Here is a 25058-nt window from a genome sequence, read left to right as displayed (position 1 = left end):
CCAAAAAGTAGCTGTCCGAATTTTCAGTCTGTGTTATCCTCTCAGGTATATTAGAATGAAATAGTATTGTTGCTGTGATTGTCTAGAGACATTTTTATGCATTACACATGCTTTGTTTAGGATTATTGTGAGCATTCCTCACTTTTTTATTCTGTTTATAGTGTGTCTGACTCTCACTTGGGTCTTATGTGCTTAGTTTTGTGATTGCTTTAATGTATCGATTAAAAATGCCACTACCACCAATCTTGAGTTTGCACGTCAGTCAACTGTCAGTATGTCCGTTTATTTCACGTTCAAGAGAAAATAAGAAAATATATCATCACCAATAATGTCCATCTGGTCTGAAATGTAGACTGTGTCATACATTACAGTAACTAGTCTAGTGCTCCACTAGTTCTGCCTGCTGTTGGGTTTCAGTGTTCACTTGGGCTGTGTTCCTTTCAAGCAATTAAAAAAAAATGAAGTGGATGGAAGACACTGAAGGGACCATCTTTCTGTTCTGCTTTTGTAGCGATCCTAGCACAACGGGATTCTGGTCTATGACTAGAACCCCTAGTTTATAGGGGAACACAAATAATAAAGAATAAGAATACGTTCTTGCACCTGCATCACATCCTTGCATGTGCTTGGTTTGATTTAAGTTCATAGTAGAAAAATCATGCTGTATCACTGTGGTATTAGTCAACAGAACATTATTTTCACTAGGGATACTAGGGTAGCCAAGTATCACTTACTTGGCGGTACTGTCATGCATTCCTGCAGTCACTGGACACACGCACTCAAAAGGATGTGAGATCTTTACAGCCTTCCTGCAGTTCCTCCCATTTGCCAGAGGCTAAATGTAGCTCAGAGCACCAGCATATGAAGGCATAGGGGGTTGCCTCTTCTATTTTCAGTGTTACCTTGACTCACATTCAAACTAGCAAGAGACGGAGGGAGCAGCACAAATGACTTGCTGGCACGGTGGTGAAGATCAGAAGGGAACAGACTGAGGGAATGGGAGGTAGGGGAGGTAGGAGACACACTGAGCTGCACACAACTTGACGTGTACCCAGTATATTCTTAAAAGGTGGCCTGCTGGTTAACGGCGATGTTATTTGCTGGGGATTAGATGGTATTAATGCACACTTTTAGAAGCAACCCTCCCTCACACCCACCACCACCACATAACCACCGTACAGTCCTGTTGCAGATTGCTATAATGGCCAATTCTTTCTTTTGTTGTTCGACCACTATGTCAAGTCAAAGCACTGAAATCACAAGAATCGGGGTTTCTGATGGATCGGGCATCCATTTGTTTAACGACAGCTTAAAGTATATAGATCTGATTTTTCTGTAGCTTTGCCTCTGAAGGTACAGAAATCTGTACTCCTTCAAATTGAGAGACATAAGGGCTGGGATTATTTTTTATTGCTGTAAGTTCCAGAAGAGCACTTTCTAGTTTTTGCAAAGCCTCAAACATCAAGAGACTTCAGTCACAATGGCGATTTAAACACATCAACAAATATGCCTGTGTCAATCTTCTTAACAACATCCCTACCTCAGGCTACATCAGCTACTGACTCAGTTTCTGCAATGTATTCCAGACAATGATTGACAGACAAAATACTTTTAGGCCATTGCCTTCAGTGTTCTGACCTAACAAGTAATGCAGCAGACATGGCCGACACCTCCAAAATAGCTCAGAGTGAGCACTAGAAAGAGTTTGTAGATGCCCTCATCTTTTCAGACTTAGAAACAAATGAAAAAGTTTTTCAAAATAAAAACACAGTGCTTGTCTATACAGATATATCCAGGAAAATGAATCTGAATTAAAGCTGTGAATTTGAAGGGGATTGGTTAAACTGCATTAAACCTTGGTGTGGGGAACACAGTTAGTTAATCAGAATTAAAGTGGCCTTTATTCAATTTAGTTTAATTCTGAAAGTTAATTCAGGCAGTAGTGATCATCCCAGTGCAGAAGAAATTGAGGAGCGAAGTGTAAATGATGGAAGTCCTGTTACGAAGGAATTAGCAGAGATTTACCTGAAGATAAGGAATGGCAATGTGAAGACAGTGATGGAGAATCGTCCAGTTTTCCTGTTGGCATAAAAGGAGAGTGATGAAGAACACGGCTCACATGAAAAGGAGAATAATGACAAAGAAATATCTAGTTTACATGAAAAGGAGAGAAAAGATAAAGAAGAGTTAGTCTCGCATGATGACAGAAACAGCAGAGAGAAAAACTGCACACCACAAATCAATACATCAGATCCTGCTTTACGACTGGTGATCCTAAACTCCATTGATATTAATCATACAATTTTGAATGAGCTGGGCAAAACACAAAAAAAAAAATATACAAAAAACACAAACCCGCAGATATGACATTTCCAGTAAATGAGTAGAAGTCACACTGCGGAAGAGTGCTCAAGAATGGTGAGAAACTGAATCGGGTTAGCTAGTTTACTTGAAATCAACACAAAGTGTTCTGGTTTTGTTTCACGATATTTGACAAGAACGTCAAATTATTCCTTGCGCTTTCTGCAAACAGTTACTGACATAATTGAGCTGATGCTCTGAAGCAACATGAAAAGTCACCCGAACATTTTACAGCCTCCTCCAAATGGATGAAGGTCAAGTCCAGGTTCAAGCTGAATAAACGCAGAAAACTAGTGCATTATTAATGTTGAAATCCAGCACTGGAGGAACTTGCTCGAGGATCTGATCTCAATTACCCTCTTCCTTGCAAAGAATAATTTGGCTTTCCAGGACTCTAATAAGTTGCTCACTGAACAGAATGGTAATTTCCTTGGTTTGGTAAAACTTCGGGACTGCTCCAGCCCAGGCTACAACAATGATGAGAACATGAACAATGGCATCCAGGCAAGGATCCTTGCGCTGAATCGAAGAGCTTTCTTTGTGCCTTATCACAGCCATTCCCTCAACTTGGTTGTGTCAGATGCAGCGTCCTCTTCTTTAGATTCAGGATCTCTCTTCAAAGTATATACATCCTTTTTTCAGCATCAACTATCAGGTGGAATAACTCACAGACAAGGTTACAAATCTGACCTTGAAGCCACTAAGTAACACTTGCTGGGAAAGCCGCATTGCCAGTATAAGGCCAATGCATTATCAAGTGATTGAAGTTTATGACACCCTGATGGAACTGGTGCAGCTGAGTAAAGCCAACGCCGAAATCTAACACGAGGCACAAAGCCTGGCAAACCAGATCACTGACTTCAAATTTCTGGTCCCAGTTGTGGTTTGGCATGATATCCTTTACAAGTAAATGTTGTAAGCAAAGCATTACAAACTCAGTTGATGGTCATCGCACCGCTACTACTTTGATGAGAAGCTGCCTTGATTTCATTGTTGCCTATAGGGACAAAGTTGAAGATGCCATCACTGCTGCCAAAGAAATGACAGAAAATTTAAGAGTTGAGCCGGTGTTCAAGGAAATGTGTATTCACTGGAAGAAGAGACAGTTTGGTTACAAGCGCAGAGATAAAGCGATGGGAAGCTAAGAAGAAAAATTAAAATGCTCGAGCGTCCATCGAAGAAACATTTGGCTAAATGAAGCACCACGAAAAGACCTGGGGGATGGGGACTGTATGACCTTCAAAAGCTGCCAGCAGACAGAAGAACACTCTTGAATAATTGTACAGACCTTCAACGGAGGCTGACACATGGGGAATGTTCAGACGTCAGTGCTAAAGACTTCTATAACAAATTGGACAACATCAATCACGTTTTGCCACACAGGAAGCACTCTCCATTCCAAGTTCTCCAATTCATTCGTGATGCAGAGCTGAAGGATACTTTTACTAATGTGTGGATAGCTTTGAGGATTCTGTTCACACTGCCGGTCACAGTCACAAGTGGTGAGCGCAGCTTTTTGAAGCTCGGGCTCATTAAAACCTATCTTCAATTGATGATGGCCGATGAGAGACTGACATTGCTTTAGATATTTTATTGCTTAGGTTCTCTCTGATGCAGTGCTTCAGTTCATGAGGGCAAAGGTGAGAAAAGCAACATTTTGAACTACGGAACTAGGCTTAACATTCTGAGGCTGTCACCTACTATAACACTACTTAATACTGGTCCACCCAATGTTAGTGCTCAGTTCAAATTCTTGATGTTAGTACATTTCAGTTATTCTTGAAATTAAAGAGTTTCTAGAAGCTTAATGGAAACATTTTTTTAATTTGTTTATATATGTCATGAATAAATACAGATTTACAGATCTAATGTGCAAATGTATCTTGTATGAAAGGGATAAATCATGCATCAAAGTTGTGAAATGGGTTACAAATGTAATACAAAAATAAGGTATTAAGAAGTTTAGCAAATTGAGGGAGGGCGTCAAAAACGCTCATCGCCTGGGGCGCCATTTGGTCTAGAGCTGGCCCTGCTGCTCTGAAGTTCACAGCATCTCAAGCTGTTTCAACCCCACGGTATTACCATCAGTTGTCCCAGACTCTGAGTCTTCTATACCAGCAAAGAAAATAATTGTTTCCTTCCCTGAATAAATTTAATGCACACGGATCATTGTTCAGCAACAGATCTGTTCGTGAATCCATCAGCCAACAGTCATACATTTAACTTCCTGTATGCATTCCTAAGGGCATGTCTACCCTTGAAAATTTACCAAAATAGTTACTCCAGAACAATTATTCCAGAAAAGTTATTTTGGTATAAACTCCTACATGGACACTTATTATGGAACAACTATTTGAGGATTGGGCCAAAAGAAATCTGATGAGGTTCAACAAGGACAAGTGCAGAGTCCTGCACTTCGGAGGGAAGAATCCCATGCACCACTACAGACTAGGGACCGATTGGCTAGGCAGCAGTTCTGCAGAAAAGGACCTAGGGGTTACAGTGGACGAGAAGCTGGATATCGGTCAACAGTGTGCCCTTGTTGCTAAGAAGGCCAATGGCATTTTGGAATGTATAAGTAGGGGCATTGCCAGCAGATCGAGGGACGTGATCATTCCCTTCTATTCGACATTGGTGAGGCCTCATCTGGAGTACTGTGTCCAGTTTTGGGCCCCACACTACAAGGAGGATGTGAAAAAAATTGGAAAACGTCCAGCAGAGGGCAACAAAAATGATTAGGAGACTGGAACACATGACTTATGAGGAGAGGCTGAGGGAACTGGGATTGTTTAGTCTGCGGAAGAGAAGAATGAGGGGGGATTTGATAGCTGCTTTCAACTACCTGAAATGGGGTTCTAAAGAGGATGGATCTAGACTGTTCTCAGTGGTACCAGATGACAGAACGAGGAGTAATGGTCTCAAGTTGCAGTGGGGGAGGTTTAGGTTGGATATTAGGAAAACCTTTTTCACTAGGAGGGTGGTGAAGCACTGGAATGCATTACCTAGGGAGGTGGTGGAATCCCCTTCCTTAGAAGTTTTTAAGGTCAGGCTTGACAAAGCCCTGGCTGGGATGATTTAGTTGGGGATTGGTCCTGCTCTGAGCAGGGGGTTGGACTAGATGACCTTCTGAGGTCCCTTCCAACCCTGGTATTCTATGATTCTATTTTGGTAAACTTCCAAGCATAGACAAGCCTTAAGATTCTATAGTAAGCAACTGTAGAGGATTTCACTCCATAGGTGTTAATCTTGAATCAGACTCCATTAAGGCAAACTGTGTTCTGTAAATTGGAGAGTATTTTAAAAAGAAAATCTCTAAAGCTGAAATCATATTTTGTGACTGTGTAAACAGTTTTAAACAAGACTGTACACTAAGTTCTCCAGATGTTTAATTTCACAGAGCAACCTAGTCATAAGAGATTCAGGTGGACAAGAAATTTTCTGCTGCCACACTAGCAGCAGAGAGTTCACATACATGTAAAGGACCAATTTTAAAGGTATTGTACTATCCACTTACAAAAGGCCTGCCCACACCAGAAAGCTTTTCATGTTTCCTATACATTACTGAAAATTACATAAAACATTTAATTTGTCATTAATTGTGGAAAATGCATTTATGTTTAAGTTTCCCCACATATTGTCCTTTGTCATGCCCTTGATGCTTCCTTTGCAGGACTTCAGTAAGATCCTTCATTGATTCAAGTCCATATTTGTTTAGTTAAATTGGTATGTTCCAAACATTGTTCAATACTTTTAATATTTCTAAAATCATCCAACAGCGCATTTTATACACATGTATTTAAAACAGTCTGTGTGTAACAACATGTATGATAATTAGTGGACAAATTGAGGATTGATGTTCAAAGTAATCTTTTTTTGCACAAACATCAGCAGCTATGTCTTCATTTGCAAGGCTGTAATAAAGTGTTAGAAAGAGGACACCTCCCTCCTAAAAATCAATCCAGTTGTTTAGCACCAGCAGGAAATCAGATAGTTTATTTTACTACTTACTCTAGCTTTGATAGCAAATTAAAACTTTTGCTTAACTTTCTGGCAAGGATAGCTACCTGACTAGCTGAAAGCCCAGCCTCAATCTTTCCCCTCCCCCAGTCACCAAAGACTTCTGATTAGTGAATATTTAACAAAAAACACACGGAAATTGAGGCTCCCTCAGGAATACTCAGCAGCACATTTGCCCTGCTCCTATTGTCCCTTTACATGTGCATATGATATCTCCCTCTCCTCTGACTGGCATTTCAATTTTATTGCTCTGCTCAGACCTTCTGCCTCCTGTTCGTTCTTCTGACTGGCAGCTAATTTCTGTTGCTCTGCTCAGCCCTTTATTCTCCTATACCTGAGAGCTCAATTCTCTGCTCCGCTCCTTCTCAGCCCCTTCAGGCACTCTTCTCTCTGAATGGCCCACTAAATATTGCTGTGCCTGATGGGCAAGACAGCCCAAGACAGCCTGCCCTAGTCTCCCCTATTGTCCTTGCCTAGCAGGCAGGAAAGCCAATATCTTACTCACCCAGATCACACTTCTATTAGTCCTGGGCTTCTAGACAGAGGCGGATTAGGGGTTTCTGGGGCCCTGGTCCAGAGCAAGTGGGGGCCCCTCCCCTCCCACTCTGCCAGTGCTCCTGCCAGGGAAATGGGGTCAGGGTACATGGGTTTGCCCCATCTCCACAGCCTTGCACTCCTGCCAGGGAGTGGGGTTGGGATGCAGGGGCTTCCCCTGTTCCCCAACAGGAGCACCCAGCAGGCATAGTGAGGGAAGCCCTTGCGCCCTGACCCCACTCCCTGGCAGGAGGGCAGGCAGAGCAGCCCGGGGTGCAGGGGCACCCATTTTTCCAGGGGCCCCCCAACTGGCCGAGGCCCCATTAGCCCAGTGGCTAATCCTCCACGGCTTTCTAGACCTCAGGATGTTTGAATGTACAGTATATTTATTTTAAAGGACTTACCTTTTCTTAAAAACACCATAGAGTAAATCAAAGCAGAGATTAACGTCTTCAAAATCCAAAACTGAAAAAGTCAGACTAATCTACATAAAGCCCTTATTGCCCTAGGTGTATGTATGCCACTCTCAATGACAATATCGAAAGTAAAAACAAATGAAACCTCTCAGAGGCCTTGTATGCCGTCCTCAACCCACGTCCTATAGGGTCACCATAAATAGAGTACAGTCATATCATACATTTTATGGCCCTAAACTTCTCGTTTTCAACTTTTCGTTTTTAAATAAGTACTTGCTCATTCATTGTAGGGTTTTTTGTTTGTTATTTTAAAAAGACATCAGGGGATGACTTGCTTGTTAACCACTAGCAGGCACCTCCCTAACCAACAGTTTTAAAAGTGCAAGCAACCTTGTGTTGGGTCTTCTGGGACAGTGCTGAAAAGAATGCATGCCACAAAGAAGATATTCTTGAGATACATGAAAGAGGGCACCAACAGGAGAACTCCTTACAGCAGAGGTAGTCAATAGGAGGACTGCAGACCAAATCCGGACCACCAGATACTTTTGAATGGACCCTGAAATCTATTTACATATTGTTATCATTGTTATGTTTGTATTATTAATTAATTATTAATTATTATTATTTTCTCTGGAGTCTGGACCTTGACGAAGATATCTGAACCTTGACAAAAAAAAATAAATTGACTATCCCTGCCTTACAGTTATCCTTAGAAGACACCATTAAATCCATCTTCTGTAATGAAGGGCTGGCTTGTGTTTTAGTAACCACTGCTGAAGGAGAAGTCAAAGGGAAAATGCAGTTCAAATGCGGCAGCGGAAAGCCCTTTAGTTTTCTTTCAGTAGATTTCAGAAAAGGGTAGGTAGGTAAAAGGGAAAAAAACAAGAGTAATTCTCAAATGTTAGAGGGTATCTACTGAATATTTTAATTCCTACATATGTCTGAGTCAGGCCTGGTCTACACTGGGGCGGTGGGAGGGAGAGAGAGGGAATCAATCTAAGTTATACAACTTCAGCTAGGTACTTAGATCTACTCACCGTGGTGTCTTCACTGAAGTGAGTCAATGGCTAACGCTCCCCCGTCAACTCCGCCTGTGCCTCGCACTCTGGTGGAATACTGGAGTCAATGGGCGAGCGCTCGGGGTTTGATTTATCGCATCTAGACTAGACATGATAAAATCGACCCCCGCTGGATCGATCGCTGCCAGCCGATCCAGCGGGTAGTACAGACATACCCTCAGTCTGTACTTCTTCTATTTCCCCATATGTAAGTACAAAATGTCTAGGATTAGTTAAGAACTCTGTGAGAAATCCTGGCCCCACTGAAGCAAATAGCCAAACTCCCGTTGCCTTTAATGGAGCCAGGATTTCACATCATATCTTAAACTATAAAACAAGAGGGATTATATAATTTATCATCATGTAGCACTTCAAACTTCCTAAAACTGTAGTAAAAATCTTTTAGATACTGCATTTTAGTGCTTAATTTGATGGTAACAGCAAGGTAATCATAATTTAAATTATACCTGTATGTACACAAACACTCTGCAAGTCCAAAGTGAAAGAAATAACCTTGTACAAATATTTCTCGATTTTGCTAGCACTCTATAAACAGACTGTAGAGTTGCTGGTGAGTGCTGTGCTTCTGGCCTTTTAAAATTTATTTTATTTTTAATGTGTCAGAGAACAGAGCAGGAAATCGGTAATTTGAAATCTGTATCTGGAATGAAGCATTGCATCCAGATACAGAAAGGGGCCTATCAACCTTTGTAATATTCTATATTTCGAAGTTTGCCACCAAATTGTGCGGTCAGCTCTGAACTGCACTTCGCATCTGAGAGTAGCATGCTACCCTTAGCCAACGTACAGAACTCCCACTGACATCAGTGGGAGTCCTAATGCAGATGGACGACAATATGTATCTTGAAGAGATCATATCAACTTCTGCATTTAAATCATCATCAGCCAGCATTCTGCCTTTCTCCAGTATTGGATATCTTTTTTCCATATGATAAACCCTGAAAAACAGCCTGGGTTTGATCTTAAGACAATGGTTTACAGCAAAACTTGAAAATGTATTCATACAATCATCTGAAACTGGTGACTGTGGGTTTATTTTGTGATCACAAACAAATACCAACCACGATAAAGTAATTTATAAGGATCAGCTCACTTAGATGTTTAGCTGGATGACTTAAACAAGTAAAACCACCACCAAAGAAATTCCAAAAAACCCAAAATGCTTTCAGCTATATCAAGGGAAATGCAAAAGCTTGCCTTAAGGGAAAACGTGAACCAGGCACAGTTTCTAGAAGATCTGAGTCTCTCAACCAGAGTATGGATTACAATGATCTATAAAGTATCAGAAATATATGTATTAGAAATGGAAATTACTTATTCATTCAAAGTCAATCAGATTCTAAAGATAGAAGGAACCATTGTGATGATCTAGCCTGACCTCCTGTATAGCACAGGCCATAGAACTTCCCCCAAAATAATTCCTAGAAAATCTTTTAGAAAACCATCCAATCTTGATTTTAAAAATTGTCAGTGAAGAAGAATCCACCACAATCCTTGGTAAATGGTTAATTACTAATCATTAAAAATTCACACCTTTTGTGCAGTCTTAATTTGTCTAGCTTCAACTTCCAGATCCACTGAATGTGTTACCTTTCTCTGCTGGACTGAAGTGCTCATTATTAAATATTTGTTCCCCATGTAGATACTTACAGACTGTAATCAAATCACCCATTAACATTCTCTTTGTTAAGCTATTTAGATTGAGCTCCTGGAGTCTCTCACTGTGAGGCATGTTTTCTTATCCATTAATCATTCTCATGACTCTTCTCTGAACCCTCTCCAAATTTATAAATACCCTTCTGGAATTGTGGATATCAGAACTGGTAATTCCAGTAATGATCGCACCAGTGCCAAATATAGGATAAGATATCCTCTACTCCAGTCAACATTCCCCTGTTTATGCATCCCAGGATAACATCTTTTGGCCACAGCATCACACTGGGAACTCATGGTCAGATGATTATCCAGCACAATCCCCAGATCTTTTTCTGGGTCACTGCTTCCCAGAATAAAATCCCCCATCCCCTACATTCTTTGTCCGTAACATTTAGCCATATTAAAACATATACTGTTTGCTTGTACCCAGTTTACCAAACTATCTGGATTGCTCTGAGTCAGTGACCTGTCCTCCTCATTATTTACCACAGGCTGATCCACAAGAACAGATCCACGACAAAAATCACAGGGCAGAATTCCATTATTCTCGTGGGGTGCATAAGTATGCTGAAACTCTCTCAGACATTTTCCTATTTTTATTTCAAGACCAGAATTTTACCCTAAAATCAGCATGACTGCAAACGGTTATTATAAATATGGAATCTATGTAAGTATAGTTACAGCCCAAAGTTTCAAAAAGGTCTTTAAAGTCAAATCCATTCTCTCAATTTTTTTTTTTAAATAAACCCAAAGAATTATATAAATTAGTAAATTAGGGACATTTTCCAAAGCATCTAAGGACTTTAGAAGCACAAGTCCCGTAGGAAGTCTCCCTCTTAATAAATATGGTACAAACTGCTGATATATAATACATATGGTTATTATTTTTCATATATATGAGTATAGTAAGAGATAAAGCAATTGGTAGGAGAAATTACACTGAAATAGATGGCTAGGGTGATGAAACAAGTAATTAGATATTACTTAGTTGAAAGCAAAAATACATATATGTCATGCTATTGCCTTACACAAGAATGTCATAAAGGACAGTTATAATAAGAATAGCTGCATACAGAAAAAAAAAATCTCTTCATGTAGCTACAGCTTGTGGTGCTGCATATTAGGACACCCAAGTTCAGAAACAGAGTCCAAATGTGTGCAGAAAATAAGGCTCTTAAGGAGGACGTTGTTTTCATGGCTTTCTACACATTAATGATTAACATTATCACACGACACATGCAAAAAACAACCAACTGCTACTATGTAAAGCTGTCACAAAATGAAGTTTTGACTAATCCTCAAGACTATTTTATATACTATGAAAAAGACAAGGTCTGTACAAAATTAAGAAAATAAAAATATGTAAAAAGTATAATAAAAACATTTCAAGGCATAAAGAAAAGGAGTACTTGTGGCACCTTAGAGACTAACCAATTTATCTGAGCATAAGCTTTCGTAAGCTACAGCTCACTTCATCGGATGCATACTGTGGAAAGTGTAGAAGATCTTTTTATACACACGAAGCATGAAAAAATACCTCCTCCCCACCCCACTCTCCTGCTCGTGGAGTGGCTAAGTCATTATGCAAGGTAAACTATTTCCCCTTGTTTTTTCCTACCCCCCACCCAAAGATGTTCTTGTTAAATCCTGGATTTGTGCTGGAAATGACCCACCTTGATTATCCTACACATTGTAAGGAGAGTGGTCACTTTAGATAAGCTATTACCAGCAGGAGAGTGGGGTGGGGGGAGGTATTTTTTCATGCTGTGTGTATAAAAAGATCTTCTACACTTTCCACAGTATGCATCCGACGAAGTGAGCTGTAGCTCATGAAAGCTTATGCTCAAATAAATTGGTTAGTCTCTAAGGTGCCACAAGTACTCCTTTTCTTTTTGCGAATACAGACTAACATGGCTGTTACGCTGAAACATTTCAAGGCATGTTTCCTAGCTGTTATATAATATTTTTATATTTGAGATCTTTTATACTCTCCCTTCCCTCACCTCACCTCACCTCCCCTCCCCCTCATCCTCAGTGGATCTCACCAATTCCTTCACAAAGCTCTGGAAATCTCACATTCCCCCCCCACACACACACACCTCATCACTCTAATTCTACTGTCTGTAGAACTCCCCTTTAACATGACCATTCTTTTGTATCAGTAAACCAGGACAGGACTCTGATCCTTACCATCACTCCTTAATTGGCATCACTGCAGAGTGACAGACACTATTCCCATTCCCTGCAGCTAACAGATATTCAAATTCCATAAAGTGCTTAAATATTCTTTTGGATTTGCTCTACTATTAGCCTTAGAAATTTCAGCAAAAAATCCTTGACATAGACATGAGAAAAAAACATATATATTTCTCTCTACATTTTTTGTAGCACAGTGCAGGCAGGGATTTACCCATGCAATTCTTAGTAAACTTAATGGAACTCACATGACGAAAACCCCATACAAAACTCACTATTCACCCCACAGCCATTCCAAAAAAATCAATTTAGAATTCAATTGTCAGGACCTCAACCTTTTTAAAAAAAAAAAAAAAGATGAACTTTGAGCAAATACTTAAACTTTTATTGAAGAAGGATTTATGAATCAATCAGGAGGCATAAAATGTAACCTTACAATACTTCCCTGGCATACATGTAAGATATTCTTGTCAGTTACTACTACTACATTTAAGCCACTAGCAAATAATAGAATTTTTTTGTAAGCTGATTATAGGCACTGCATTTATTACACAGGCACATTCATTCCCCATTCTCTGTGTTCTGTTGAGTCAAATGCAGAATATCACTAGAGCATACTCCAAGAAAGCTGCCTTTTTGCAAAATTAAACCAACAGTTAACATGTATAAACTCAAACCTGTGCTAGCAAACTTCTGTCAAATCAGAATTTTGTATGGTTACAAAGACACTGTATTTGACACTTCGAGCTTGTTCAGAAAACCCAGTTTACAATCCTTTATCTTTCTTTGCTTGGAAAAAGTGGATTTAGAGATGCAGCTACACCTAGTGATCAGCAACAGATCACAGCTGGCAAAACACTACAACTGAAAACCCCAGTAATTTTGCATGGTGAAATCAGAAAAGGGAGGGGGGGGAACTGAAAATAATGGGGTGGGAGAAGTAAAACAGTAGAATTATTATTATTATTATTAACATAAATTATTTTTGAAAAGGAATACCAAACTTGTCAAAGATTTTGACCTTAACATATGCATTGGTAAGGTTATACTACCAGTGAACTGAAAAAGAAAAAAAAAAATCAAGGTTTAATTTTATTATAACAAATACACAAATAGCTTACCATGAATATAATTTTCAAAGCTATATCTTTTAAACTGTTTAGTGCTAATGTCACATGTTGGAAGTCTCATAGTTCTATATGTTTGTCATTGCCCAAGGCAAGGTTGTTAAAACATCAAATAAGTATTTTGACAATAGCAATAGCCCCTAAATTAAAAAAAACTCTCTCAAATGATTCATTAATATAAAATTACAAGTCATCTAGAGGACTAGTGTATGGGTCCTGATCCCATTGACTTCAATAGGCTTTAGATCAGGTCCATGGAGACTACCTCTTCAGGTTGCCAAATCAAATTCAAACCAGTTATCTTCAGATGCGTGGTCAATGATTTATGCGACGTGAGCTGATTGTCTCAGTCCAATTTCTAGTGAGCAGGGCAGGTACACGCCTCACAACTGGTTGGCACACTTATCCATTATCCCTGCTGATAATGAATACGCATGGAAAATGAACTACCTTCAATACATCCCAATAATGTAATTTGACCCTGACTAGGAAGGAGTGTGAAGAAGTTTACTCAATTCATCCTGCACATATTCTGTGGCTAGACGGAGGATTCAGTCCCTACTGCTGTCAATCTAGCAGCTTCCATGAGCATTAAAAATACTATTTTCAAAAATATTATATCCTGCTGGGTTGTTTCAAGAAACTGTAATTTTTGTTCCCATGGATTCTGATTATTTAATTGTGAGACCAAAGAGACATTATAGGAATTTTTCAATGTCATAACCTCCTTGTAATATCCTGTAGGGTATACTTTCTCCCATTATATTACCATACTAATACCACTATCTTAATCAATGACTTAACAGAAAAGCTTTAATTTTTAATAAATAACACAAAAGTTAGCCTGATATGGTTTTATTACTAACTTATAATATGCACACAAGGTAAGAATGGCAATAACAGTTAGAAAAATATGAACACTTTCTTTTTCTAGAAATACCTCTTTCACGTAAAATATTAAAGCTTAATACCTAAATAATTATTTAATATGAAACATCACAAGCATTGTTTCAGTTTACAGGGAAGCTAAAGATGTATTTATGTTTATTTCACTCAAGATCACTTGTTTATGATTTCAATTTTTTTAAAATAATTATGCACTTGGGGCCTGATCCTCCAAATTCTTACATACATTTGCAACTTTACTCACATGAGTAGCCACACTGAAATCAATGAGATTACACATGTGACTCCTGAGTTAATGTTAACAGCAGCAGGACCCTAGAGTGCAATGGCTTTGGTTTGGTTTACTGAGGCCTGGTCTACGCTACAAACCTTTGCAGGCACAGCTGTGTCGGCCAGAGTGTATGTAGTGAGATGCAATCTTTGAATGACATAGCTGAGCTGGCAGAAACCCTTAGCATAGACACGGTTATACTGGTAGAACAACACTTTTGCTGGTATAGTTTATTTCCCCTATAAGGAATGGGAAGAGGGGCAAGCGGGCACAGGACTGGAATAAGTTATACTGGCAGAAGTGCAATTTTGCCAGTATAAGCTGCATCCAAAGCAGAAGTGCTGTGCAGGTATAGCATACTAGTAAAGCCTTCCAAGTGTAGGCCTGGCCTAATTTACAAAATCAAAAAATCTTAAATCAGGTTAATGTTCTATCAACATCTACATATTTCACTGTACCAGAATTTTAATTTCAGCTACGAGAGCACCTATGGATCTGAGCATATCTTCCATCTTTTCAGTGACCAAAGCAGTACTATCCGTATGAAGTTTAAAGCCCAGTGAACCAACTGTTCCCTTATAAGTGCTGATTACTGTGTATTGTTGCAGATTTTATTGTGAAAAATTTGAGATTCCTATTTACATAGTCCCTGCCCAAAGAACTGAAAATACGATATAAAAGGCAATAATTTCCAATTTTTGTGAGGCACTTTATTTCAAGTTATTTTCCTCATAACCATAGTTAGTACTGGCACCATATAAGTTACCCCGACCTACTTACACATACCTTTCAGCCAGACTTTTTGTTGTTGTTGTTTTAAATTGCAGTTGGACGCATCAGATAGAGGTGAAAAAACAATTACAGGTAAAAAGTTAGTTGACATACAACTTTACAGTCAGTTTCTACAACAACAACAGAACTGTACAATCTAATAATAGGCCTCTCTAGGACAAGCTTGCATTAGAAGCAAAAAGCACCAATTTTAGAAGGATGCGTGTATTTTAGTTTTATCAGAAATGTGATGCTTTTATAAAAATGCATCGATTTTGAATTTTATTACACGTCTCTCTACCTTCAATTTCAATTAAGCATTTTTATATTTGACAGAGCTCATCGTGTCTAGACCTTTCATTTTATATAAAAGGTGACATTTAGGCTTACATCACCACTTGTAACTCTTCAGCTTGCATCATATTTTTGCTTGACCTATATCATTTTCAGAAATAGCTTGTGTTTTCTAGTATGAGTAATCTACCAAAGATGAAAGAAGAAATACTATGAATTCAAATTAGGATTTCATATAACCACATCTTAGCGTTTACAAACTTTTATAATTTTAGAAATCAGTCTTCATAAAGGGCCATTAAATACACAGTCAAACTAAAATGAAGAAGAAAAACCTGTTAAATTATTAAGGGAAGTAATTATTTTAAAAATTAAAGTGCTTCTCAAAAAAGACTACTGTAAGGACTAATACACCATTTACATCATGCTTTTGCCTAACAATCCTAGGTTTGTTTTCAACTGCTCCAAATAACCAGTGTTTTCTTTTTAATCAGAAATCTTCATTATTGTTTCCTGAGTTTTAGTTCTTAAGATCATTGTCATCTTGAATTGATGAACCTAGAATTTCAGATTCATCAATTAAGACCTCCACAGAAAACCCCATTTTTATTAACTGTTAAGCTAATATCAAAAGATTACTTGAAAGCGTCAAGACTTTAAACAACAAAAAGATCTGCTTTTTCCTGGTGATTAGTTCCCAGATAAGAAGATGAACACCTGAAGACAACATTAGAACAAACTTCTGTACAAATAAGTCAGTGCAAAAATAAAGATAAAAGTATAACTTGCAAAGATTACTTTTTCAGTCAATTGCTATTCTTTGCTTAAAAGATGGTTTCTTTGCTTTTTTAAATAGCATTGACCACATAGTTCACTTTTGTGGCAGGAGATAGACAAACAAATCGTCAATGGGACTGATGCACCAAGCTTTTAACAAAAGCAACAGCAACCATTTTTTCCCAGGGCATACAAAGAGCAAAAATAACCCCCAGTCACTTTTTATGGTGCAGTATCACAATGGAAAAATGCATCAATTTTGTTCTTAGCAAGTGCATGGTAATTTATGCATTACCTTTACATATAAACAAAAAATAACCATACAGAGTAGGCCAAATTCTGTGCTCAGTTATACCCATTGGCCCATTAAACTTTTAAAAAACATGTTTCATTCAACACTCCAAAACCCAGCCAGTTCACAGAGAGTGTTATACAATTATACAGTTGAACTAACTATATACATAGGACATTAAAGCAACATTAAGACATTTCTGAACTGCTTGTGTTCCACATCACGCTCTTCTTCTCAGCATGTGGTAATGTAAACTAATACTATAACCAAGAGCTACAACAATAATACTAAAGCAGGATTGTACTGAAGCAAGATGAACAGCACTTAAATTTTTACCCTAATGCAAGTATTAACCCATCCTTGCATGCAACTAAATTAAAAATTCAACAAAAGGATAGTTGCCCTAGTTTAACTTGAAACAAACTGTGATAAGATCATGGAGGTAGGGAGCACATTATGGCTTTACATTAATAAAGTGAGACTTCTTGTCAATATTTACTTGGTCTTGCCTCAGCGCATGGAGCTGGACTTGATGACCTCTTGAGGTCACTTCCAGCCCTACACTTCTATGATTTTATCAAGTCTGAACACTAGATTTCCAACATTAATGAGTTATAGCACTAATATACATGAGTTCAGTTCTATAACTCACTGCTGAGGATAGCCTCATCCTAACAAGATTACTGAAAGAGATATCATCTTAATGCAATCCTCTGGAACATTTCCCCTCCACTAACGAACCCTCTGGCTTATGAGCACATGTTCAAAAGAGAGAGAGAAAAAACAGCCTGAATATACAGTGTCCCGGAAACGTAACACTGAACCAGAATAAGTTTATTTTTAAAAAAATCCTTTAAGCACAAAACTTGGCTGTACTATGCGCTGCATACAAGCAACATGTAAGGTACAAAATACAAACCACCCAGCAACCTCAGAAATAAGACAAGCAGAGAGTACTACTCCCCACCAGAAAGCACATTTAGCAAGAAGTGAAGACCAGATGTCTTAGATGCACTAATTTCAAGATAAAAAAAGATCTGATGTTACTCATGCCTGCTAAATAAATGTACAAAACTGTTTCACAACCCAACTTTCCACCCAGAATTAAAGGTTTCTTTAATATACATTTTAAAATATATGACGGATTTTGTTACGGATGGGGAAGGAAAAACACAGACCAATGAAGATGCTGAAGGGCAAACCTAAAATTGCAATTAAAAACAAAAAAGGACATGCATCAATAGGAATTCTTTTCTGGAGCTGCACCATGGATGTAAAAACCTGGCATGTCTAGGACACGCACTGTTTCCCCCCTTTCCTAGGGTTTTCACTATAGGCTGAAGACTCTTCTGTGCTTTTAAAAAGGGGCCGTCCCCCGCTTTTTAAACTGATCACCCGCTGTCACTGCACGCTCGCACTTAAACGCAGTGCGAATTTTTAGAGTTAATAATGAAGCTTCAGCTTTGATGACGGGACAAACTGATGGGAGAGGAGGAGGAAGAGCGATGGGGAGGGGGAGAGTGCTGGGACGCTGCTGTTGCCCCTCTGTCCGTTGTTTTCTGGAGGTAGGGGGCGGCTCTCAGCCCTGTCTGGTGGAAACCCAAAGTTCTCTTTCTCCCACATTTTCAGCGACTGCTCGGCTGCCCATTGTAACTCCAACCCACTCCGCAAGCAAGCCCTGCCCGCCTCCCTCCCGGCCCGGCCCCAGCCCAGCCGGCTGCCAGCATTCCGCTAAGCGCCGCGTGCTGCACCCTTGCCTGGCACCTCGTAGCACTCATGCCCGGCCAGGATGCGCCCTGGAAGAGACACAGCCCGTTTACACTCCCATCACGCCCACCCCCCCCCGCCCCCTCCAAGTAACTTCGGGCGGCAGGAAACTTGGAAAGACTCCAAGGAAAAGAAGATCCCATCCCCCCCAGTAATACAATAATGTAACACCCCCCTCCCCCCCACCGCCACCGCCTCTAGATGCGGTGCGCCAGGGGTCCCACTTGACTCCAAACAACTCAACACCTTCCCCTCGCTGGTCTAACGGGACCGGTCGGCGCTGAGCTCCCTTCCGCCCTCTCCCTTGGCTCCCGGGGCTGGGCTCGCGTCCACCACCGCTCCCGGGCTCACTCCCCGCAGGCAAACCAGCTCCCCACCGCAGCCTCCCAGGCAGCGGGACACTGGGGGCGGAGATGGGGAGGCTCCTCTTACCTGTGAAGGGCTCCGCTCCGGCTGCCAGCAAAAGTCCAGCCAAAGTCAGCAGGCAAGTTCCAACTTTCCCCATGTCTCCCCCCGCGGCTCCGCGAGGGGCAAAGCAGCTGGGAGCTCGCAGGCGCCCCACTCCCGCCCAGCCGGCTGCCGGGGGCAGGCTGGAGCCGGGCGGGGTGCGGCGGCGGGGAGGGGCTCGCTCTGGGGCGCTGTTTTCCTGTTTCGGGAGAAGTGGGGGGGGGGAAGGGGGCTTGCAGCGCAGCCTCTCAGTCCCGCCGCTGCCCGCGCCTGGGAGTCCCGTCCCCGCCTCCTCCAGCCCCAGCCCTTGCAGCCTCCTCGCCCGGCACTCCGCTCCGCTCGCCTCCCTCTCTGCCTCGCGGTACCCCCGGCAGGCGGGCTAAAGACGGCGCTGAAGTCACGCCCAGCCACCAGCGCCGCCGCCGCCGTCTGGCCCCCGCTAGAGGGCGAGTGCTGCCCGGGCTGCAGCTCCGGGGGTGGGCGGCGAGCTCAGCGGCTGCGGGGGGGGGGGCGGAGAGGAAAAGGCGTGGGGGTTTCCCCCCTCCCCAAAACCGGGTTGATTGCCGTGCGCCTGGGTCCCCGGCAAGAAGGCTTGAAAAGTTCTCCTCAGCTGGGGGATTGGGGAGCCCACGGTCCAGCACGGCCCCAAACCCTCATTAACTTGCTCCTCGGCTGCCGCTCGCCAGGGCAGCCGCGGCACCGTCCAGGAAAAAGTGCGGAGAGGTTCGTGCCTCCTAGCGCCCCCTCGGAAGACTGATGCGGGTGATTAACACAGCGTAACGCACCACGAGTCGGGGACACATCCCACACAGTAGTTAATCCGCACTCCCGTGCCGTGCTGCGCAGTTTCCTTGAAGCCCTGGCCCTTTGACAGCTGAGCCAGTCTCCACCTTCCCCACATGCACTGGGCTGGTGTGATTCCGAGCCACCAAAAGCTGGGGGGGGGAGAAGAAAAGCAACCAAAACTAGTATTGTTTTTTTTTTTTAAAGGGAGATCCTGGCAGCAGGAAGAATTGGTTCCAGGCCACGCATTTTTATGTAAAAACAGCAAAACTGCAAATGTGTATGCCAGCCTCTAAGTACAGCAAACAGTCCTTCCCAAAAAGATATTAAAACGTCTTACGTGTTTCCATGCACTAAAAATGCCAGGCTGTAAACAAATTTTTTTATGTAGGCTGCTGCTAAAACTCTAGACCCCTAATCCTACAATCATTTCTGCAGCTGCTTTACTTTAGTTATTAATACCTACTTTCGAGGGTATTATTATTAATATTTAAATTACCATCAGATGCTGTACAAACACAGCACAAAAAGACCATTCCAGCTCCGAGGAGCTTAGTTTCATTAACGTTAGCGTGACTACTGATGAGAGTAAGATTAAGCATGTGCTTGCTTAAGTGTTTGCAAGACTGGGTACTATTAAAAGTGAAAGAATTTTTAAAATTCAATTTACCGGTCACTATTCATTCTCTATTTCTTGCATATTTCTGGCTTTGACAATGAAAGTCTGTTTATTTTGTTTATAGTCGGTTTCACTTTCCCTGATGTCTTATTTAGATTTCAAACATTGCATAGGAGATGTTTGTTTAAATACAAATGTTTTTAAATGGATTTTTTTTTTATTGTGGAAACATGTTTATTGGTCCTAGTTTTTATAAAAGCTTTATCTTTATACAAAATTTTAATGTTGTGCCAAATTTAAATTCACACACATTCTTTAAGGTTCCACAGGTAAGCATTAAAAAGTCAAAAAATGCCACAGAGGTTTAGCCAGCAAACACATATATATAATTTTACTCACACAAAGACTTGACTTCACTGTCGCATACATGCAAATTAGCAGGGCTGGCACTGGTTGCAGATGAAGCCTTAATACTGTCCCCTTATGTATTGCAGGTTACAATATATTTTTGTTACATGTTCATGTAATATTGAATATATTATACAGTTTTGTCTACAAGTTTGTGTAGGTGTGATACCTTGCATTTTCCCCATCTTCTTATATATAAACTAATGTCATTATCACAATTAATGGCTCTGTATATCTTTATTGACAAATTCCCTGTCCAGTACTTTCCCTGGGTAGCATTTAAGATTTTAGGGGAAGGGGCAGTTAACTGAAAAAACTATCACAAGGCAGCAGAATAACATTAACTGTATCAAATTCCTGGCATGTGAGTGTTTAACTGAATTCACAGAAGTCACCTACTACAGGACAGGCCCAACAAAGAAAGTAACATAACGCTACTAGCCGTCACCTTCAGCCCCCAACTAAAACCTCTCCAGGGCATCATCAAGGATCTACAACCTAACCTGAAGGACGATTCCTCACTCTCAGAGATCTTGGGAGACAGGTCAGTCCTCGCTTACAGACAGCCCCCAACCTGAAGGAAATACTCACCAGCAACCACACAACAAAAACACTAACCCAGGAACCTATGCTTGCAACAAAGCTCGTTGCCAACTCTGTCCACATATCTATTCGGGGACACCATCATAGGACCTAATCACATCAGCCACACCATCAGGAGCTCGTTCACCTGCACATCTACCAATGTGATATATGCCATCATGGGCCAGCAATGCTCCTCTGCCAGGTACATTGGCCAAACCAGACAGTTTCTATGCAAAAGAATAAATGGACACAAATCAGACGTCAAGAATTATAACATTCAAAAACCAGTCGGAGAACCCTTCAACCTCCCTGGACACTCAATTACAGACCTAACAGTCGCAATTCTTCAACAGAAGAACTTCAGAAACAGACTCCAACGAGAAACTGCAGATCTGGAATTAATTTGCAAACTGGACACCATTAAATTAGGCTTGAATAAAGACTGGGAGTGGAGAGGCATTACACAAACTAAAAACTAATTCCCCGTGCTCATTTTTCCCCTACTGTTAATCACACCTTCTTGTCAACTGTTTGAAATGGGCCATCCTGATTATCACTACAAAAGTTTTTTTTCTCCTGCTCATAATAGCCCACCTTAATTGATTAGTCTCGTTAGAGTTGGTATGGCAACCCCCAGTTTTTCATGTTCTCTCTCTCTTTATATATTTATATCTGTATATATAGATAGCTATATCTTCCTATTGTATTTTCCACTGCATGCATCTGATGAAGTGGGTTTAGCCCACAAAAGTTTATGCCCAAATAAATTTGTTAGTCTCTAAGGTGCCACAAATACTCCTCGTTCTTTTTGCTGATATGGACTAACACGGCTACCATTCTGAAACCTGAATTCTGAGTGTTTTCTTCACTTATTTGTATGGACTTTCCTAGCTTTTAAAAAAATAAGACAGTTCATTCCTGAAAACTTTGATGTTTGGCTGGTTCTGAGCAAACTGGCAATAGCACATGTAGCTTCTATAATTTGGACTATTTGTCTGGACACCGCTGTTCTTTTCACCCACCTGTCCTACTTAGTTCAGCAGTTGTGCAAAAGTGATCCTGTCTGTTCTGACCTCCAAAAACTGAATGGCTCTAACATCATAAACCCAAAAGGAATGGCCCCTTTTGAAAATGTTGGCCTTGTTTCAGTATGTATTTTGATTTGTGTATATAGCTTTTGAAAACAATGAGACATTTCTACCCAAAGAAGTTCTTTAACTTACAGTTAAATTCACTCAAGATGCATTTACTATCAACCCAATCACTAAAATCTAGGAAATCACCTGTTAATCCAATCTCTCATCTATACTGACCTAAACTTACATTCATCACCACTTTAATTTCATAATACTCAAGCACACTTTTACTCCTTTCTACAGCAAACTCCCTATCAGGGTGGATAAAAATTGATGATATATAAAAAAAGTCAATTTTTTAAATTTAAACTGGACTTTTAAAATTTCAATGAAGTACTTTTATTAAAATTAAATTTGAAACTGTGACAACCTATGTTAAGGGTAAAACTTACTAACATTTATTAAAAATCATTTAAATAAATAAAAACAATAATATGTTGCATCAATGAGTCCCCCTTTCAAATTGTAATGAGTTAAAGGGTTCTGTTTTTTACATACAGTTACATACAGAGTGAGAGAGAAACCTTATCTTTTGAAGTCTACTCAACCTTTATAAATGTCACAATGTCATATACTACATTAATTATATTATTCTCACTCTATACAGTGGAGCAAATAGTGGTATTTACATTTTTTTCCAAATGTAGTTACTTTCATTTTCTGTTATGCAGAAAAGATTTTGTCTTAATTACTTTTGGGTTCAGTTTAGTCAGCAGGTAAAGATTAAATTATTTACTCATTTGGACTAGTTCGAACTCAAGAAACCAATGAGGAAACAACCATGAAAGTTTGTTTTTCTCTTCCAAGCACCAAATTAAAACCAGGTGGGAAAATATCAGATCTACTAATTCCAAAATTCTGAAGGACATGGGGCCAGATTTTCAAAGATATTTAGGCAACTAAAAATGCAGATAGGTGGTAAATGGGATTTTCAAAAGTCCTGTAACAGTCTAGACACATAACTCCCATTGATTTCAATGTGAGTTAGGTACTTAAGCAGGTTAGGGTCTAATGGTATTTTCAGAATTGCCAATCTTTAGGCACCAAAATACCTTTGAAAATGTGGCCTGTGTTGACAGGAAACAATCTGTTATTTCACTAACTGCCATTAATATTTCATTTGTTTAACATATCATTTAATTTTAAATGAAAATAGGTTTTAATAAGAGAAAAATATGTATCCAGGACATTTCAGATAGTTTTATTTAACTAATAAAATAATTTTAAAAAATTTTGTACAATTTTTAATTTTCATTCCAGTTTTCATCTAAATGCAGCTTGATACCAATCATGATTTTTTAAAAGCATCTAGTAAATAAGAAATGTACCATTCACTATTTTCTAACATAAAAATGTAAAAACTAAGAAACTGAATAAATTTATGTTAAGCTATATAATTGCTTAAATAAATATGTATAGATACAGCCTATCCTCCTGGTTTGCAAAAATAAGTATCAAATTTTGTGTAAATGCTATATTTGATTGCAAACCAGCATGTTCTAATGGCTCTACAACCAAAAAGAATAAATTGACTTTTGGAAAATAACTTAAAAGTACAAATGCAAAACAAGATTCAAATCAATTATTTAAATCAAGGTTTCCTGCTTTCATGATTAAAATCAATTATTTAAATCAATCCACCGTGCTCCCTTTCAGTTCCAACACATGACCAACCAAAATCAAACTCAGATACACCATTTTAACTCTGACCTCACCCTAGTCATATGCAAATTATACACAATTAACCTAACTTGGCACATAAAATCATAGTGATGTAAGACTGGAAGGGATCTTGACAGGTAATCTAGTCCAGTTCCCTGCACTAAGTCAGGACTAAGTATTATCTAGACCAATGGGTCCCAAACTTGTTCCGCCGCTTGTGTAGCGAAAGCCCCTGGCAGGCCAGGCCAATTTGTTTACCTGCCATGTCCCCAGGTTTGGCCGATCGCGGCTCCCAGTGGACACGGTTCGCTGTTCCAAGCCAATGGGAGCTGCGATTGACTGAACCTACGGATGCGGTAGGTAAACAAACCAGCCCAGTCCGCCAGGGGCTTTCCCTGCACAAGCGTCAGAAAAAGTTTGGGAACCACTGGTCTAGACCATACCTGACAGGTGTTTGTTTAACCCGGGGTGGACAAACTATGGCCCGGGGGCCACATCTGGTCCTTCAGATGTTTTAATCTTGCCCTGGAGCTTCTGACGGGGAGCAGGGTCTGGAGCTTGCCCTGCTTCACACATGCTGTGGCTTGCACGGCTCCCAGAAGCAGCAGCATGTCCCCTCTCTGGATCCTAAGCGTACGGGCAGCCCGGGGGCTCTGCATGCTGCCCCTGCCCCAAGCACCATCCCTTTAGCATCCATTGGCTGGGAACCGTGAACATTCATGGCCCGTCATACCATTTCCATGCCCAGATGTGGCCCTCAGGCCAAAATGTTTGCCCACCTCTGGCTAACCTGTTCTTAAAAACTTCCAGTGACTGAGATTCCACAACCTGCCTAGATAGATTGCTCTAGTGCTTAACTACCCTTACACTTAGGAAGTTGATCCTAATGTCTAACCTAAATCTTCCTTGTTGCAATTTAAGCCTGTTACTTCTTGTCCTGAACTCAGTGGTTAA

General features: G+C 40.3%; 1 protein-coding gene across 1 annotated transcript in view; it reads right to left on the bottom strand.

The window, feature by feature from the left end:
• Positions 1–18969, bottom strand: part of PTPRM (protein tyrosine phosphatase receptor type M) — a 688077-nt gene extending 669108 nt beyond the window's left edge. Inside the window, exon 1 of the mRNA XM_077809062.1 lies at positions 18897–18969. Coding sequence (XP_077665188.1) covers positions 18897–18969 — 73 coding nt within the window. The remainder of the gene's footprint in view (positions 1–18896) is intronic.
• Between the last annotated feature and the right edge of the window lie 6089 nt (positions 18970–25058).

The sequence above is a fragment of the Eretmochelys imbricata genome, chromosome 2, assembly GCF_965152235.1.
Source record: "Eretmochelys imbricata isolate rEreImb1 chromosome 2, rEreImb1.hap1, whole genome shotgun sequence".
NCBI classification, from domain to species: Eukaryota; Metazoa; Chordata; order Testudines; family Cheloniidae; genus Eretmochelys; species Eretmochelys imbricata.
Note: the sequence above shows the minus strand (reverse complement) of the source record. Positions and strands in the feature narration are given on the sequence as shown.